Here is a 19,316-nt window from a genome sequence, read left to right on the forward strand (position 1 = left end):
CCAAGCATGCAATAAAGCAAGTGTGATAAAGCCGAGGCACAAATAGCACCAGGTCTATTGCACTCAAACCTCCCAGGGTAGAAACACATTCAGAAGTAGCCAGGAAAGACTGCAAGAGTTATCTAATCCCTCTTCCTTCTCCCTGCTAGAAGGCAGGATCTATTATTGTACATAGATCATTGCTGGCACAATTTTTTCTGCCTCCTTCTGAAAGACCTCAAGACAGAAACTCCCCCTGCTTTTCTGAAAATATACTCCAATGCTTTGCGCTCTGTACTGGTAGTTCTTCTTAACATCCAACCTCACTCTGTTTTGTTGCAATTTAAGCTCTTAATGTCTTACTTTCTACATTATGGATGTATAAAACTATTCCTCCTCTCTTTGAACAGACTTTTAATTCCTCAAAGTACTTTTAAAAATGTTTTAACACCTCTCCTTGCCTTCTAGGAGCAAAACAATCCCAACTCCTTCAGACTTTCCCTGTAGTTCATATGTTACATACTTATGATGCTTTTTGGTATTCTCCTCTGGAATTCCCAGCTGATCTACATCTGTCTCATAGTATGGTACCCATAACCTATACTTCTGTGCAATACCTCTGCTCTGCTGAGGATTTGCCTTTTTGACATCTGTACATCGTGATTAATCCATGCTTAGTTTGGGATTCTCTACCTTTTCTGCAGAACCACTAGCCTGACTTTCCCCCATCCTGTATTTGCTAGTTAAAATTATTGCTGCCAAAGCATAGTGCCCTGCAGTTGTCCTTAATGAGTTTCATCTTAATTTATTCAGATCATATCACCAATTTGTCAAGATCACTTGAAATTTTAATCCTGCCTTCCAGTGTTCTTGCATTCAGTTCCAGCTTTGCCTCAGCTACAGATTTAATAAGCATGCTCCTTCTTCCATCACTGAGGTCACTAACGTAAACATTGGGAGGTCTGTCTCCATGTCTGTATCCTCAAACTATGTTCCTGTTCGTTAACTGTTCATTAAACATTATTCAGTCACTGAGGGCTGCCTGCTTGCTCAATGCTGTACAGGACATGAACACTGAACTTACAAACTCTCCAAACTACAGGCAGTCTTGAACTTCTACAACAAAACAAAGTGCTTTTATTACAAGCAGTGGAAGGAGCTACCACATATCAGGCTGCAATTTTCAATAGAGTCACTGACTATAGGATATCCAGATCCAGTGGTACCTGAATGCTTACCTGATTTGAAAATAGTCATGGACTCTCCCTGAATCTCAGAGAAGCAAGGACCTTTATGATCAAAGAATGTCTCAGTTTTGGACTCTGGCCCTGAAATCCTCCTACTTCTCTCAATTTCCCCATGGACCCAGGTTGTCTGACTTGAGCAACCCAACATGAATGGTAGTCTGAGTTCCCTTTCTGTGTTGTGCAAGTGACATAAAAGGGAGTGGGCTCACCCCCTTCCTGACAAAATACACAAGAAACACAAAACAGATAAGAAAGGATTTATGAAAATAAGCACCCTCTTCCCAGCTTCTGCACACCCTGAGGTTGTGCCCAAGGTGCTGCACCCACCCTGTGGAGCCAAGGAACAGAAAAGCTGGGGGTAGGGGGGATGCAAGTGGGGAGACTGGAGTCCCCTTTCCTCCACACAGCAAATCTGTATGTTTCATCCATAGTTTTCCAGCTTTTATTGATTTTTTTCAAATCTCCTAGGAACTTTCCCTGTGGGCCATGACAATGAGACCTAACCACAATAGTCTGCTTTTCTTAGCTGGTTTTCACAGGCCCCCTAGAAGTTGGCTATAGTCCTTCAAAAGTTTGTGGGCTGTAAGCTGAAAATCACTGCACTGTAGCCATTGTATAGGGACCACCACCTCCACAGCATGATTCTGTCCAGCTAAGATCTGAAATTATTTTCACCTTAGGTGTCTGCAGTTAAGGTGAATTAATAGCAGCCATGTGCTTTCTCTCTCTTCTGTCCTCTGCCTTGTTCCACAGACTCCTTATCTACCAACCATCTGTCTTCACACTGCAAACTTCTTGCCGGTCAGTGCCTTCCTGTACCATCTTTGCCTGTGTTGGACCTTGCCACACAGGCTGCAGGACCTTCTGTTACCTCCTTGCTGCAGGTGTTTCCCAGAGCCTGCTCCAGCATGGCTTTCACTATCTCTGTGTGTCACTGGTAAACAGCCACAATGCAACTGTCATACCTGTATTTCCCTCACAGTTCTATCACCACCATATTCTGCTCTAAAGCAGTGTCCATTCAGATTCATGGGACCCCACGGATAACTGACATTACATATTTCTTGAAGCATTCATATGAGCCTCTCCCTTCTCTGTCTTCATTCTTTTCCCAAGATCCTATTTTTCAAATTAAGTCTCCTTGTTTTCATAGACTTTGTCTGTTTCAATGTGATTAATCCCCTTCATTATTTTGAAATCATTGACTGAATCACAGCAAGATCTCTTTTTAAACAAGATAATACCAAAGCTTTATAACTCAGAGCTGAAAGGCACAGTATTATTCTCATTTTCCCTGCTTTATCCCCTTAATCATATCCTTCTTAGGTAGAGTGAGCAGTACTGAAAAGAGCACTCTGAACAAGAACTCACCAGTGTTTTATGTAATAACAATAACACCTTTTTGATATATACTCTGTTCTTACCATAATGCAACCCAACATCCTGTTCAGTTGCTGGGGTCTTTTTTTCTACAGCTGTGTGTTAGGCTGAGAGCTCTGGGGATTATTTAAAGAGAATATTCTCCAGATTTATCAATTTACCTTTATGAACATTTCGTTCTATTCATTCTAAGGAGAACAATCACATAAGTAAACCCCAACACTGTTCAGTGACGCTGTCTTGCTCTTTAGCTGGCTCTCTACCTAATCTCCTCTCTTGAATCTTAAAGATTCCTCCATGGAAGCAATAAAAAGGCAGCTAAGGTGCTAAATACGGAAGAATCATTGTAGGCATTAAAGGCTAAAGTCACTGCAAGGCAATTGGATCCAAGTATTTCTTGGCTATGCACATGTACACTAATGCTAGCTTAGGTGTTCACAGTATACTCTATTGTCACCAATGGATACCACAGCTCATGTGTTTGGTATCCAAAATCCACCCCTCTTCCAGGGCCTCTGGGTGGTTTTGTCAAACAAGCTTAGTCTGAGCACCTTCTTGAACTGGTTGTATGCGGATCTCCCTCCCCTCCTCACTTCCATTTCTAAATGACCCAAACTGGAACTACTAAGTTGTACTTTGCAATTATCCAGCTCCTCCCATAAGACATAGACCTCTCTTTCACCACAAGAAATGCTCTTCATCTCTCTCTGTTTTCTGTTCTGCAGATCAATCTCTCTACAGATGCAAAACCAATCCCCAAAGAATCCTCTGGTTTACAATCCCTCATGCCACTGGGTCTCGGGCAGGAAGGATACGTGGGCTGTCAGTCTACACCCAGAAAGAATCTGGCTGAATTCCCTGACCTACCAGACCCATCAGGCAATCTCTCAGTGCCGCCCTTTATGACACAGGGTTTAGTGCTTTCTTATATGTCGTGGCTGTTGTAGGATAATAGAAATGGAGTCAAAATGATAATGGTATAAAAAGCAAAAATAATGAAAGAGAAGAAAAAAATCAAAGAAGCAAGATGAGATATAATCTAAAAAGAGAGATAAATTGTTCTTTTTTTGGGCAGAAAGATAATTATCTGCAAGATACTATGAAAAGTTTAAACCGATTGTTGTCCAAAAAAAGAAGTAAAAGCTTTTGACCAGACTGAGGAGATTTTTGGTATGTGATGGAATGGTAGGACAAGACTATCAGCTTCGCTGTGTGCTTGGAAAGAAGTGGCTCACAGCAAAACATTTTTTGGCTCAGTTCACATCTTGAGTATTTAACTCTAAGACTGTTGTGAAAAACCCAGTACAATGCCCCAACTACAGAGTGATGCACTATTTTGCATTGAAAACAGGTGTTCAGCTGTTTGGCTTTCTAGTGGAGCACAGTAGATTTGTCCCAGATTTTCTGTACATGATCTCTAGGTAATACTTGCCTTTTTTTTCAGATGTTTCAAGAAAATTAGATAATTATTTTCCATGTTCTGAGCCTTCCCTGAACTGACTGACAATAGATTTACAGAGCTGAGCTGTAGGTCAGGCAGAGGAGGAGTCTGGCCAGCTTACAGAGGAGGTGGTGGACTTTGGAAAAAGCAGTGCTGCAATTCTGGAGCATCTCTGAGAACAAACACAGCTTGTAACATATGCCCTGGCACACTGCGGTTATGGCTAGCCACCTACTGAGGTGCAGTCTCGGGCTGGGGAAGAAGAGAGCAAACAGTCTTGATAACCCAGCCATTCATTTCCTTAGTTTTGAAGCTGTGTGTCCTGGTTTTGGCTGGGATAGAGTTAATTTTCCTGCTAGCAGCTGGTATAGTGCTGTGTTTTGGATTTACCAAACCACGACACTGTGTTAGGTAAAGAACTACATTAACTGAAACTCTCCACTGTGTTTATTCACTTTAAATGGCTTTGAGATACTGTTTCTTCGAAAGATCCTGTATAATCAATCTCCACTGTTCTGTATATATTTGCAGAAGATAACAGCTTCATTAAAATATGGTGTGCTATTAACAGCAGTGAATATATAGCCTTAAACCTTAAAATGTGATGTAATTAAATAAGAAATATGAACCTAAGGAGGTTAAGTGCAATCAACCACTGACATTTACATTTGATTTGAATTAAAAAACACACAGAGAGGGAAATAAAGGGCCTCCGTGCATACTTGGATAACAGGAAATCCCCTGGATGTAAAAATAGTGAATTTAAGAATGGAGAATATAAAGGTCTAGTTCAAATTAAAGATTTTATGACTGAGGACTCCATTAAATCTTTGAACACTTACAGTAAAGAGTTTGGAATGCTTCCAGTCCAATTCTTTATGTTCTCATAAGTGACAGATTATACTTCTGAACTTCTACGGCAAAAGAAAAAAAAAGATTAATTGTATTAATCCATCTAAATCTGGAGCTTGTTAATTAAGATGAAAATTATAACAATCTGTGCTTAGGTGAAGCATAGTATTTTTATAACCCAGCTCAAGACAACATCACTAGTCAAGCCAAAAGTAGAAAATTTAAGTTTTCAAATTATTGAAGAACAATAAAATAATGAACCACTTAATACTACATCATTGACAATCTGTACTAAATATGAACTCTTTTCCAGTACTCAGTCTACTTCACTTTTTATATTTCCAAGACATTCATCCTGGTGTTTAAAATAATACAAGACGCTGCTTCTAACTTGACCATTACATGCAGAAACACAAGGATCTTCAATTGCAGCAAGTCAGCAGTGGCAGGCCACATTCAATCAAAGTGCCAGTCTCACACACACCTATATTTGTAGCCATAAGATGTTAAGGAGGACCTTTCAAATGACAAGTTGGCAAGTGAGTCAAGTATTGGAAACTAATGTACTACTTTCCCCAGGTTTCAAAGGGCATTGAGGCAAAATTATCAAGGCTACAGATTTTTACGCTGAAGGCGTAGAGTTAAGCATTCATCATTGTATCCAGGTACCTAAGCAAAGGAGCGAGGATTTGAGATTTTATTCCAGACTCCTCAAAACATACTAATTACTGGTATAAATCTGTTGTCTCTAATGGCATACTGCCAAGAGGTAATTGAGCCTTAAACGAAAATGAATGTGAGACATCTGAAAAGACAGCTGATTTGGCCCAGGATGTTAGCAGAAACATAATGCCTGGAAGAACCGCAGGGTTAAGGAACTCCCATGTTTGGGCATAAATGCCAAAGTAACACAGAAGTCAAATCAGAAGATGAAAATGAGAGAAAATAAAATCTTCCTATCGGTAGAATCTCCTCTCCTACAGGGCCACACAGCAGTCCCTCTAAAGACAGTACACACTTTTTTGCTTGCTTTCTATGAAGTCTTTGAGGGTCTGGCCTTGAGTGAATAAATAGATCAGACAATGTCAATAAATGCAGACTCCTTCCAGAACAACAGGGGCAGCAGACATCTCGGCTGTCAGTAAGAAACAAAACTTACTTTGAAATTTTATATTCCAAACAAAAAGCATACATGTCTAATAGAAAAGGTTCCATGAACCCTTGTGAATCACAAATAACAATTATCCTTTGATTGTCTTGTTTCAGTACCCTCTAGTCTACCACCTATGAAACTGTTTTTACCAAACATAAAGAAAGGTTTTTCACCTAGCCCAAGACTGCCATGCTCTCTTCTAAGGAAGAAGCTAGACAGAGAGCTGGGGATGTGGATGGAGGGAATACTACTTTTTTGAGTGGGTGGTGATACAAGTTTATGTCATATGTAAAAGAGCATGCATCCACAGCATAAATTAAGAGTCCAGACTCTGTCAACAGGCAGTGAAGACTCTCCTAAATAGATGCTTCCAATGGGTAATTCAGAATACCTAAACCAGAAGCCTAAAAACAAACAGCATGAATATGATGAGACCATAATGTCTCAGTATTGTAATTCCCACAAACACTTGAGGCTTTATTTACAAATGCAAATGATCTGGGCTTTAGCTGAAATACTTTTCCTTAATTTTTTTTCCATGAAAAAATTGAAACTTTCCCCTGGAAAGGGGAAAGAAGACCCTCCAAAGGGCTCTCCTGCTAACACAATAAACATCTGTGGGTTCTTTCCTCTCAAACGCTATTTTTCTAGGGGGTCCCTCTCTGATGAATTAGCAGTCCCAGTAGATCATGGCAAACAATCCTGCATACCACATCTTAAGAAACGGTACTTATTGGAACAGATCGGTTTGGTCTGCCTTAACGCAGGCAAGTTAACACCACATTATCAAATGCACTGAGGTCACCAACCTCCATCAGATGATCTCCTTGATACTTTTCAGACAAAAAAAATAAGAAAAAGAAAAAGAAAAAGAAAAAGAAAAAGAAAAAGAAAAAGAAAAAGAAAAAGAAAAAGAAAAAGAAAAAGAAAAAGAAAAAGAAAAAAGCTTGGATTCCTTACAGAAATCTGAGTACTCCAAGCTGGAAGCAGTAGGCTCGGCCACTCACAGCCCACCCACCTACAGATCAAGATGGACTGTAACAACCTCCTCCATGAGCCAGAAAAGTGAAGGGGGTTGGGAGGCAGGAGGAAGAGTTTCATATTTCATCTACCACTTTTAATAGAAAACAGAACGTGGTGGGGGGTTGAAAGGAAAATGGCAAATCCCTGAAGATCCTAAGCATTGGCCTTGCAAGTCAAAACTGTCAATCACACCATGTCCCCTCCAAGTCTTGAAGGGAAGGGAAGAAAGGAGGCAATGGACTGGCATGTTTAGCCACTAGGTGTTACTGTTGCTCCACAGAATGGGATCAGAGCAACCAGAATAAGCAATGCGGCATCTATCAGAGACATCATCTGCAGCTCTACCTTAAGATGTAAACCATAGGAACTAAATCCTACTTCTGGATTCATGTATTGACTCAAAAATCAGAGCACTTTGGTGTGTCTTCTTGAGGGGGTGATGGAGGTAGGCTGCTGCTCCTTGTGTTTTGTTTATATATCAATGCATAAATGGAGCAAGTCAAATTCATCCCTTGGGAACTTCCACTGCCTTTGATGAAGGTACATAGGGAGAATTGGGCCACTTAAAGTGTCACTGAGTTCATGTCCACTGGTCAGGAAAATACATTGGCCACTGAGTTCTCTGCCTCCCTGCTCGCAGCCTGCACTGAAACTTAGAGGCATTTTAATTAATTCTAGATCTGCTGTCAGACAGGTAGGTTCCTCAGGCAAGTAATTTAACCACCTTCTGCTTTTGTTTATCTATAAAATAGAAATAAACATTCTCATCTCCTCTGGGAAGGACTTTGGGACCACAGATAAATGAGAGCTGTAGTCCTCGATAATCTGTTGGCATGAACCAAGCAACAGGTTTTGCATGAGCTTTTCCTATTGATTCCAGAATAGGTTTTCTGAGAGAGAAAGACTGAACTGAGTGCTTACCCCTCCTTAGATGCCACTTTTAAGTGAAACAGACTCATGATAAAGAGCAGCACTCCATTGCACCTATCAATACACCTTAATGTCCTGTTTCTGTTTGCTCCTTTTTCATAGCTCTACCAAAACTTTGTCCAGAGGACAGCTACACTTCATCCAAACCTTCATCATTTACTTAATCAACTAGGCTTGGAACCATAGAGACATATCCCTTCTCTGAGTTTCTCAAGCAATAAGCTTTGAGTTTACAGCAATATTGATTTTCTCCTTAATTTTTAATAACGGGCTTCAGTGCACAAAAATAGGTGTTTTTTTCATTTCAATTCTCGTATTCTATGCCTTCTTCCCCCAGATGAACCAGTACAAATAAACAGAGGATGTAATGCAGTTCTCTGCCTGCGCCCACTAGAAAGCTGTTTCTGCACACACACAATAAATGTCATGCAATGCACAACGAACAGGCAGAGCATTCGTTCTCATGGTAAGTCTCGCCATGTGGTTGTACTTCTAACCAGGGCATTATTTTCACACACAACTTGATTTGAGTGCTCTAGGGTATGTTTTCCAAAGTTTGGAAACATTGTTACACTACATTAAACAAAGTACCACTACTGAGCCACAAAATCTTATGAAAGATTTTTGAGTTGTTTTCATAGGAAAATTTTTATATGCCACATTAAATGAAGTATAATGCAAATTTAAAATACTGTTCTCCAAAAGACTGAATGATTTGCAAGTGCTAAAGTATTATCTGAAAGGTGACTGGCACTACATTTTACTGCTGCTTCCAGTAAAACCTGTGGGCCTCTAACTTGGAGGCAAAGTCCTCTTGTCTGCAATTCAGGCAACAAGCATCACATGCCTTGATACAGCAATCAATGTGTCTCATAGTTTGAGTTCTCATAGACATTTCTAGAGTGAAGAACAGTTTTATTGAAGTATTATTGATAGCTGGCAATTGCTTTTGGCTTTTGACGGAAGAAGGAGGATCTGTCCACAGAGAATCATCTGGAGATGATTGGTTTTGCTTGCTACTAAAACATTATGGTGGAAAAACAGCCATTTAATAAATGCAAAACTTATAGACCATTACCAATACAGTCTGGAAGTAGTTCACTTACTGCTGAGTTTTCTCTCTGCTGCAGTTTAACAAAGAGTTTTAAATAAGTGAAACAAAATGGCTTTGCTGATTTGTACACGTGTACTCTCAGCAAACAATACATCAGTAACTAGCGTAACTTTGCCCATATGCCTAAGGCAGATGCTGATAACATCAAATGTACTTGACTTAGATGCCTTTGAAAACGTCACCTTAAGTGGCTTGGCAGCTTAATTCCCACTGTCTAAAGTGACTTAAAACCCTAAATCATGTGGATAAATCCAAAAATTGCAGCCTTAGTCAGCTGTGCTCTCCTTGCTCTTCGGTGGCTAATATAAACACACAAAGACCCTAGACTTCATCTAAAAATTAGTCCTAATTGCTTTCTGGGCAGCTGGACAAACAGCCAGTTTTACCCAGATTCAGTTACCTCTTATTCTTTTTTTTTTTCTCTCCTCTCTTCTGTGCTGCTGTCAACAATAGGACCCTTTATATCACATTTCTCTTCACGTGCTAGGGGCTATGGCAGCTAACGACATGTGCCAGCTAATAAGAGAGGTTGTCCTAATTTCTTCTGTCTGGGTCACCCTTTCTGTCTTTTCTTTGGAAGTTAGTAGGTCTGAAATGTGGAAAACAATATAGCAGCAGAAATTAACTATGAGTTGTAGTTGAGTTGAACTGGGGTTCATTGTGAATTTTCATCCTGGATCACATGTGGATCTTCAAAAACAGAATATCCAGTGCAACTGCTGTTTTTTCACTGTTTTTGTCCCACCAGCCTGAAAACAAAGGGTTTTCTGAAGTTTAAAATACTGTATGAATGGTGTGATGCCACTGCCACGCTGAACCATGCTAAAGTATCCCGTTGTAAGGACTGAAACAGCAAATAAGTCTAGAGTGTGAAGGAAAAGACTATACCCCCTCAGTAAGAGTAAAGCAATTCTGGTTCACATTTATTAGTAGTACTAGTAATAAACATTTACATTATGGTAGTGCCTAGAGGTCCTATTTGAAAGCTTGTCTAAAACTGCTATTGTACCTGGGCACTAAACAGCTCTGAAGCAGCACATCTGTCTGCCAGATGTTTTTTTCTTAGAAGCTGCAATTTAAAAAAGCCTCTTGCTTCCCCTAACAAGCTTTAATAAGTAACTTCAAGAGCTTGCTTCGTGGTCCATTCAAGGAGAATCTGCAGTTAAAAACTCAATGAAACTTCAGACAAGGACAGCACTTCTCAAGCCGGCGAGTGACACCAGAACAGTACCTGAGCACTGTGTGATTTTTAATGGCGTTTAGTATCTGTTAGCCTGATTCTTGCCTTCCAGAGGACAGAAAAGCCGAGGGGACACCTCTCCCCCAAAACAGCGTGGGCAGGAGGATCCACTCCCAGTCCCGCCCGAGGGACACAATATCTGGAGGTCATAGAATCATAGAATGGTTTGGGTTGGAAGGGACCTTAAAGATCATCTAGTTCCAACCCCCTCAGGGCACACTGGTTGGGGTTTAAGGCCGTGCAGGCGCTGCAAACCCCGCTGCAGGCAGCGTCCGGGAGCCCTGAGTGACACAGCGCCCGAGCCCGCTGCTGCCACACAGCTCCACTAGGAGGGGCCCGGGGCAAACCCACCACCAGGATACCTGGGAGGCCGCGTCCATCTCCCGCGCCACGGGCCCTGCTGTGTGTGAGGAGAGGAGGGAGCGGAGCGGGGACCGAGCGAGGACCGAACAGCACCGCGAGACCCCCCGCCGAGACGCCACCTCAGGACGGTCGGGCGGCGGCCAGACCCGCGCGCGCGCACCGCCCCCCCCGGCACGTGACAGCGGCAAGACCAATCGCAGCGCGCGCCTTCTCCTGTTGCTTCCCCCCCCCACGTCCCTTCTCCGCGCGGGCACCGCGAGCGCGTTGCTGGGCAACGGGCGGGCGGGCGAAGCTGCCCGCTCCCGCCATGCTGAAGGCCAAGGTGCTGCTGGTGGGGCCCCGCGAGGTGAGCGTGCCCCGGGAGGCTCCTCCGCCCGACCGGCCGCCTCCGAGGCCGTCTTCACCTCCGCCCCGGCCTCTCGGCCGCCTTGCCCGAGGCCCGCAGTCCCTGCGGCCTGCCCCGGGCGGGCCCGCTGCGGCGTGCCGGCGGCATCGCCAAACGGAGGAAGCGGCTGTGGGGGACGGGAGGGAGGAGGGGGCAGGCCTGCATGCACAGGGGCCTTAGCTGGAGGGAGGGGGTGCTCGGATAAACACCGTGCTCTTCTCCTGCTTGTGGCACGTTAAATTCCTATGGGTGTCTTTCACTCCCGCTTTCTGCCAGTCTGGAAAATCGGTGTTGACAAACTTTGTTTCGGAGAGCATAGAAGGGATTGGCAGCTACAGCCCGACGCAAGGTGTAAGGTGAGCAAAACCTCGTGGCGTGCTGACCGAACCAAACCCCTGACAGAAACTCCGGCTCTCTGGTTGTGGTGATGTGCAGAATGACATGACGTTGCGTATCTGCTCATTTTCACAGGATCCTGGAGTATGAGAAGCCGAACTTGAACGGTAACAGCAAGGGAGCTGGGTGTCGATTTGAGTTGTGGGATTGCAGTGGTGATCAAAAGTAAGCCAGCATTGTTGTTACTTCCTCCCAGTTACTTAATTCATAATAGTTCTGTTTACACAAAAGATTCATACTTAAGGTCTAAAAAAAGTTATCTTTGTGAGATGAGAAATATTCCCAACTCTTTACCCCGTTGTATTTTTTTAATGCTCTCTGCTATAAAGCATCTGATATTAGGTACTCTCAGCCATGATCTCAGCTGCCACTGAACTGTGTTTTGGATAAGGACTGAGTATAACAGTAAAGTCCATAGCTCCTAGAATGAAGTTACAGGTACAGGAGACAGAGGCCCACTCTGTAATTGCCTTTTTCTCCTTGACGTTTTTATGTGAGTGGACTTCAAACAATGTATGTATATGACTGAGGCCTTAATTTCCAAAAGATACAATTGAGAACCGGACAGATCCATTTTTAGGGAAAAAGTTTAAATGAGCATGTGACCAAATACTAATTGTCAGCAAATCATGGGACCAACTAACATAATAGCTAAGTCAAAATATTTGGAATGTGATAGATCACTGGCAAGATTACTAATGTTATAATAAAGAAAAAATACTGAAATGTGTTCTTGAAGAGGGAAGAAGAAAACTTGGGGAAGTGTGAGCACATGTTTCTGTTTTCCAGGTATCAGTCTTACCATTTTCCATGCACCTGTTTTTCAAGGTTTGAAACATGCTGGCCAGCTCTGATGAAGGACTCTCATGGCGTAATAATAATCTTCAATCCTGAGCTGCCCAGTCACCTGAAAGAAATTGAAATGTGGTACTCCTGTTTCGTGCAGCAGCAACCACTGCTTGATAGTCAGTGTCTCCTGGTTGCACATCACAAGCCAGGCAGCATGGGGGACACGGAAAATCTGTCCTTGGGTAAGAAGATGGAAAACTCGATGAATAACTCAGAGTTTTTTATTGATCTATGTATCTTTAAAATTGTTCATACCTTATGGCTCGCATTTTTCATTTAAATCTGCCAATCAAGGAATAATAGTGCTTTGCAAAAACAGAAATAATGAATTTCAAACATCATCTAGAAGGTGAGCAATATTCCTGTTTCACAAAAGGGAAAGTAAAGGCAAGAAAAGTTGGGGTGACTTTTCTAAAGTCACACAGTGAGTATGCAGCTGAGCCAGGAATTAGAACTCCTGCCGTATTTCGTCATCACTAGTAGTTTGGTTTTTACATTGAATTTTATCTTTTGTTAACTGGCACTTTTGAGGCCATTTAAGCCTGCATTTTATCGCTCAAAAGAATAGGAGCCCTTTGAAATAAAAGGCTGACAATCTTCCTATTAAAATTAGTAATAGGTACTATTACTACAATATACTTATATACTGCAAAATTATTAGTGGCTGTTTATACAAATGAGAACACATATTCCCTCTGGGCAACCTGTTCCAGTGTTCAAACAAATACATATTTAGTATAAGTATTATTATATTAATGCATATTTAATATGACTATATTGTTCCGTAATTTTGAAGTTATCAAAGAATGTCATATCACTTCAATAGTAAAACTGAAATTCAGTACTGAATTGTTTGATTCTGCCTAACTGAATGTGAGACTAAAACCAGTACTTTAAGCTTTAATAATAATGTCTGAAGAATTTACAAACAAGTACAACTTGTTGCTAGATTAATGCTAACAAGCTATGATGTATTTCTTCTTCACGTGTTATATGTTATTTGGGGTATCAAACGTTGGATACTACTGAACTCCAACTGACTTCAGCATGAGCTGTCCTATGACCTTGATTGTGACTATTTCTTTTATAAAAGGAATATACCTAACTATTTTTTCTTTACCTTCAAAGCTTACCCGCTGAACAAGCTAAAACTAATACATTCCAACTTAGAAGAGGATCCTGAAGATGTTCGGATGGAATTTATGAAATACTTCAGAAGCCTTATCACCTTAATAAATGAGAGCAGAGAGAGGGAAGAAATGTCAATTATCTCATAACATTAAAAGAAATACTGAACAGGGAAGAAAAGGGGTTATTTTCACTTTGTAAGCTGTACTAGCCTGTGAACAGGTCCTCACAACAAGAATTTTCCAGCCTATAAACACTTCAACCTATAAACAAGTGCTGATATCAGATGAACTGTGGTGCCAAACAGCTGGCTGCACATCCAGGAATTTGGTAACTTTAGCTGCACTTTGGTTTCATTTGGCATCACAGGTACAGGAAGGTATTGTTTAATATGTTAGTGTGGACCAAAAGATAAAGGTATGGGCCCTCTCTTCACTTCAGAGCCCCTTTTTGTAGAGGTGCTAAGAGAAGAAAGCCTGACAGAACATAAGATTTGTGGAGTTCTGTTGAAGCATCGGAGTAAAGTGCTCATGTTAGCTGTGTTCATGGAGAAGTTATGCTTTTGGAACTCAGTACAAACCGACTGGAATAGAGATCTGAGAAGCAGTCGTGGTGTGGAATCCACATTTCTTGTGTTCCAAGTTCTTATCTTTCTGTCCAGCATCTGAAGAGAGCGCATTGCATAGCTGTTGCCTTGGCAAGACAGAGTAGGTTGCAGCCTTTCTCAGGACTAGGTTTTTCTTCTATTCCAACAAAATAAACATGTTGTTGGGGACAATGTTTAGATCTCTGGGAGGAAAAGAACTGAAATCTCAGTGTAGTACAATACTTTGACCTATGTCAGGTGCTCCAACAGAAAAAAAAAAGTTCTGCGTTCTTCAGAGGAGGAAAAGCTGTTTTGAAACGTGTATTACTGTTCCCTCTTGCATTGAAATAAGTGGTTTCATAGACAATTTACTTTCTCATTTGTTTGGTTTGTGCTCATCCCTGTTCTTAGTGTGTTTTGCCGTGGAAGACATTTTTTGTAACATGCAGTACTAAGGCAATAAAAATATTTTTAAAATGCATCCTTTTTGTTGTCAAAGAGAAAGTTAATTATGGTCTCGTGGAACTCTTATCAACTTGCCTAATTTCTAGTAAGGAAAACAGTGATAAATTTGTAGTACATTTCACACTAATTAGCACCAATAAGAGATGTTTACAAAAACGTCATTGACCCAAATAGCCAAAGAAAAGACAAATGCAAAACAGAAGCGTCTATCCATACTGACACACGCTTTTTTCTCCCCAGAAGATAATTTATGGGAGAGTGGGACTGGGAGCAGGAACTGCAGAAATCCTTGAGAAGCATCCCATTTCACCTTGAACTGCAGCTCACCTTGTGAAGTGTGAGATCAATGGCTTGTCAGAACGATGTCTGACCATAGCGCTAAATTTTACAGATTTTTGTTTCACTCCATATTCATGCCACACATATATTTGAGCTGCAGCTGTTATACAAGTATATTTAACAGCCTTGTCCTCACACCAGCATTGTCTTTTAGTAAACATCCTTTACAGAACGTATGTTATAAACCAGGAAGTACTTGATGTATTTTAGTTTGAGACAACAGGAGTGACAGCTTCTTGGGTTTTTCAGTGATCTAGGTTAATTAGTCTACTATTTTTCCTATTTTCATAGTTCGTTCTTTTCTGAGTAATGAGTAGCCTTCAAACTGTGTAATCGGGGCTTTCTCCGGGGTTTTGTATGGGAAGCTTCAGCAAGCGCAGAGAGCAGTCAGGGTGTCGTGCACCGCCACGGGCTGGCGTTACCAGCAGCTCGGGTCCCGTCCTGGCCTTCTCAAAACACCCGCAGGTCTCAATGCAAAAAAGTGGCACTCCCTTTCATTTATCAGTCCCCTTCAATGGGACTCAGTGTAGCAGCGTAACAATGAGTGCCTGTAGCAGCCCAAAATAAGTTACCTTTGTTGTTGCTTTCAGGTAGAAGATTTTTCAGTAATTTTCATGTACTTCTACATCATCATGCTCAGAATCAACAAACACATTGCTAAAGTCTGAAAGACTCTTCAGCCCAGTTGTGTTTTGTACTTCCCTGGGTATTCTTCTCTTTGATTATTAAGCCTTGTTTATTTAAAACAAAGGCACGTGAGGTTAAAGATTAAGAGATCTTAGAACAGTTCCAGGTTGTAAAACCAATGGCTACAAATAACACAACAAAACACACTGAGCTAGGCTCGTACTTTAGAGAATCGCTATTCCAATGCTATGCTGGTTTGCTCAGGTTGGTACCAGGTGTGTGGCATGTGAAGTTGTGTGCACACACAAATAACCTGCACTGTTCGGGTCTTGGGTGCTTGGTGTGCTCACAGAATTTGCTGCCCCAGCTTCTTTTCATTGTTTGCTGGCTCCTATTCTGCCACTAAAGCTAAAAGCTCTGCTCAGTCCTGAGAGGAAAGGGGGGGGGGGGGGGGCGGTACTGAAAGAAAACATCAGTGAGTGGAAGGACACCAGGAAAGAAAATAGCAAAATAAGCAGCAAGAGATGAAAAGGTTGGAGGCGAATAGCGGGAGGTTGGCATTTCAACATCTACATTTTATTTATATGACTTTTGAAACAATCAGGCTTTATATGTTTGCAATCAGTGTCATAGGGTGGTCTATTGGAGGCAGTTATTGGAAAATTCACAGTCAAACTAGAGAACAAGTTTTTTTACATGCTGCCTTAGATTATTTTTTCCTCATTGCCAGCTGTGTGGTGCTGGAGCCAATTTTTAAAATATACTGCCTTAATAAATTCAGTTTTTCCCAACAGCAACATTGTAATATGCACTGGTAAAGACTGGTGTGAAACCCACCAAATATTTTATTTGGAATGTAAACCAGTGTTTGGGCGATTCCAGGGTTGAAAAGTCAATGAACTCTCCTATTCACCACCTTGCTTCATATAAAATGTTAATCATGATCTTACTTTAAACTCAAAAAAAGGATGTAAATTACAGGTATCTAAATACCGCAACACATTGTTCATTAGAGAAGAAAAATACTGTTAGACAGAACCAAAGACAGATCCCTAGACTTGACTTTATATCATCCAGAAAGGTCATGATATGTAATAAATGTGGAACATCATTCATAAAATCTGGCCAAGAGATTAATTTCAGTGACTGCTGAAGAGAGTAAATGCATAGACCCATGCAAAATTAATCCTTAGTATTGGAGAAGATACAGAGAAAGTATTTATTCAGAAGTATCATTTATTAATGATTTATGAAACAGGTCAACAGAGACATCCAGTTAGGAGTATGAGGATGCCAGATGAACATATGTTACGTCTCTGTCCCTGCCCTTTACAGCCTGCCTTTCCTCTGCTAAGCCTGCAGAGCTTCAAACAACGCCCCATCGCGGCGTTCCTCAGATTGGGGGTGCGCAGTCCTATTTGTCTGCCTGAAGCAGTGTGGTTAATAAGTGATTGTTCTACGGCTCTGTCTGTCCTTCTGCTTGTGAGACCAAGGAATTGCCTAGACAAGTGTAAAGGAAACTGGAAACATGAGGTAATCAGCCACAAGTTACACGGAAGTCAGTTGGCAAACCACAGGTTTAACTAATAGGAACAATTTAGGACCAGAAGGTAACAGCAAATTTGCAGCAAAAGTGCACTATTTTACTCTTCCACACTGCAGATCTTACTGCCATGCTTGGAAGTTTGGGAAGGCTTTTTGGATGACCTTTCCAAGAACTGGAAGGGAAGGCAGAGAACCAAACAAATGTAGCCTTCTCTAGGTGTCCTCAGTCCCTTAGAGTGACAGTCCATGTCCCCTTCTCATCCTATCAGCAGCCATGTACTCCCAGACCACTGCTTTGTATGAACTGTGCACAAATGGGAAGCCTCAGAGTTCCCTGTCCCTTTCTGTGGTTCCTTGTCCATACTGGAATTCAGTGGCCATTGCTCCAGTGGCTTTTCTGTGACCACTTGCATTGTCATGGTTTGGGTAACTGAGGCTGGAATCAGGGACACAGAACATTTTAAATAATAATTAATTCATATACATTCAGCCTCCACAGTGCAGAATCCAAAGACTCTAGGATAAGCCAACTGTGCAGTGAGAAAACAACCTATTACTTAACCAGAAGTTATTCAGGTGCAACATTATTTTGTCACTTGGCACTGAGTATTAATAATCCCCAACAGTTTACATCACTATATTCATGATGTACAGAAATTATTTTCAGTTTTATTGCTGTATAGCTACAAAAAAGTTTATAGCTATAGGTGAGCTCTACTCAAGTGCACACTCATCTCCCACGAAAGTAGTTGGTACGTCATTGCTTCGGACAGTTGTCCTATCTGGACAGGGTCAGCATGAAAATTGATAGGGAGCAGTCAGAATCAGAAAAACTCTGCAGGGCTAGAGATGCAGAATTTTAAGACTTCAGGGTCATATATAGAAAGTTAATGGCCGTGGCTATCTTGCAGATTGGTGATTTAAGACATTAAAGCTCTTCAATAACAAAATAGAGTTTGCTCAGGTTACCTCTTACAAGCTGTTTTCTGCACACGCAGAACATTATGAAGCCAATAACTACTTATGATGATGAAAACAGTTACAGGCACTGCAATCCAGATGTGTAGCTTCCAGGGCAAAAACGTTTACAACCAAATTTTGGGATCAGCAGCAAAGCTGAATTAAATACATTTGGACCTTACCAAAAAAATGCAGCTTTCTTTTCAAGTCATGTATTTTGAAGGCCAGGCCTTTGGTCTCAGTTGCTCTCAGCAGTATTATTCAAATGGACACAATAGACACAAGAAACCCTGTGTTCCTATTCCTATTCTTGAACTGCCAAGTGACTACAAGGAAGTCACACAGGCCACCACATTTAAGAGTGCCCATCCATGCTGTGTTTTTACATGCTCAGTTTAAAATCTGTAGGGTGCTGATGTGCAGACACTTTAGAAAGCAACTTCTAGAAGGTATCCAGGACTTCTTAAAATCAGATCTTAAACTACTCAACTTTTCAACAGGAGTACTTTGCTCTGGAGGTCACTTGTGAGTATTGCCTCATTTCTCCAGAAGTCTTTGCTGGTGAAATACTTCAGTGGTGCAGCAAAATTTCCCCAAAAGACCAATTTACTTTGTGGAGAAGTTGCCTTTCCCAAGATGCTAGAAACACTTTAACAGTAACTCACATAGCTTTAGTCAGTAGTCTTCATGCACACACAGACACTACTGCACTTGTGAATAAAAGATACCATATCCTACTACTCCAACCTGTTCAGGGAGTTAATTCACACGTACAAAGCAGGCCCATTATCAGTTCAGGTGTGTATTTTTGCACTGATCCATCTTATGTTATTTATTTAGGACAAGATTCCCCCTTGAGTGACTGAGGTTTACATAACTAGATACCTCGTAAAGATGCCTGCTTAGAATTTGCTGAGAACTTGTCCTCAGAAAATCAGTCCTCTTCACAAACAGCAGTATCTGGAAACCTCTTACCTCTTGCTGTAATCAGAAGTCTGATGGAACTGGCTTTGTGCAAATGGTGTACCAGTTTGGTCACCCATGCTCAGAAAGCTACACTGAATCAGAAAAGGGCCACGAGAGCAGTTGAAGAAGAAACAAGCAACTGTAGGAGAAGTGTATGGGCTTTTTCACTCTAGCAACATAGGGAGAGAGGGCACATGCTTAACTTCCGCAAAGAAAGAAAACTGACTGTATCTACGTGGATACAAGGTAAGAGGAGCAATCATCAGAGCAGGGATGCTGTTGCTAAAAGGCTGGACCATTCCAACCAAGTTACACAAACCTAGATATAAAGCACTCTCTTATCATCTA

At 41.4% G+C, this 19,316-nt stretch overlaps 2 protein-coding genes across 5 annotated transcripts in view; one reads left to right on the plus strand and one right to left on the minus strand.

Annotated features, from left to right (window-relative positions):
* The window catches only part of COL26A1 (collagen type XXVI alpha 1 chain), a 197,182-nt gene extending 184,771 nt beyond the window's left edge, over window positions 1–12,411 (minus strand). For 2 of the 4 annotated variants that reach the window (XM_075771405.1, XM_075771406.1), the window contains exons 1-2: window positions 10,722–10,809; window positions 4,890–4,961 (exon numbers count right to left, since the gene is read on the minus strand). The gene's annotated coding sequence lies outside the window, so the exon portion shown is untranslated. Of the gene's footprint in view, window positions 1–4,889; window positions 4,962–10,721; window positions 10,810–12,305 lie in introns of those variants that run through there. The other 2 variants (XM_075771407.1, XM_075771408.1) reach the window with 2 other exon arrangements.
* IFT22 (intraflagellar transport 22) lies at window positions 10,904–14,547 on the plus strand. Its single transcript, XM_075771413.1, has 5 exons — window positions 10,904–11,068; window positions 11,384–11,463; window positions 11,579–11,668; window positions 12,332–12,534; window positions 13,481–14,547. The coding sequence occupies exons 1-5, from the start codon at window positions 11,030–11,032 to the stop codon at window positions 13,627–13,629; spliced, it is 561 nt and encodes a 186-aa protein (XP_075627528.1). The 5' UTR covers window positions 10,904–11,029; the 3' UTR covers window positions 13,630–14,547.
* Window positions 14,548–19,316: the final 4,769 nt, after the last annotated feature.

Source organism: Balearica regulorum, chromosome 19 (assembly GCF_011004875.1).
Source record: "Balearica regulorum gibbericeps isolate bBalReg1 chromosome 19, bBalReg1.pri, whole genome shotgun sequence".
Lineage (NCBI taxonomy): Eukaryota > Metazoa > Chordata > Aves > Gruiformes > Gruidae > Balearica > Balearica regulorum.

Excerpts from the sequence above, each read along its gene's own strand:
- IFT22 (XM_075771413.1), top strand. The coding sequence starts at position 11,030 with ATGCTGAAGGCCAAGGTGCTGCTGGTGGGGCCCCGCGAG. Across the intron at positions 11,069-11,383 it reads TGCTGGTGGGGCCCCGCGAG|TCTGGAAAATCGGTGTTGAC; the intron begins GTGAGCGTGCCC and ends GCTTTCTGCCAG. Across the intron at positions 11,669-12,331 it reads GATTGCAGTGGTGATCAAAA|GTTTGAAACATGCTGGCCAG; the intron begins GTAAGCCAGCAT and ends CTGTTTTTCAAG.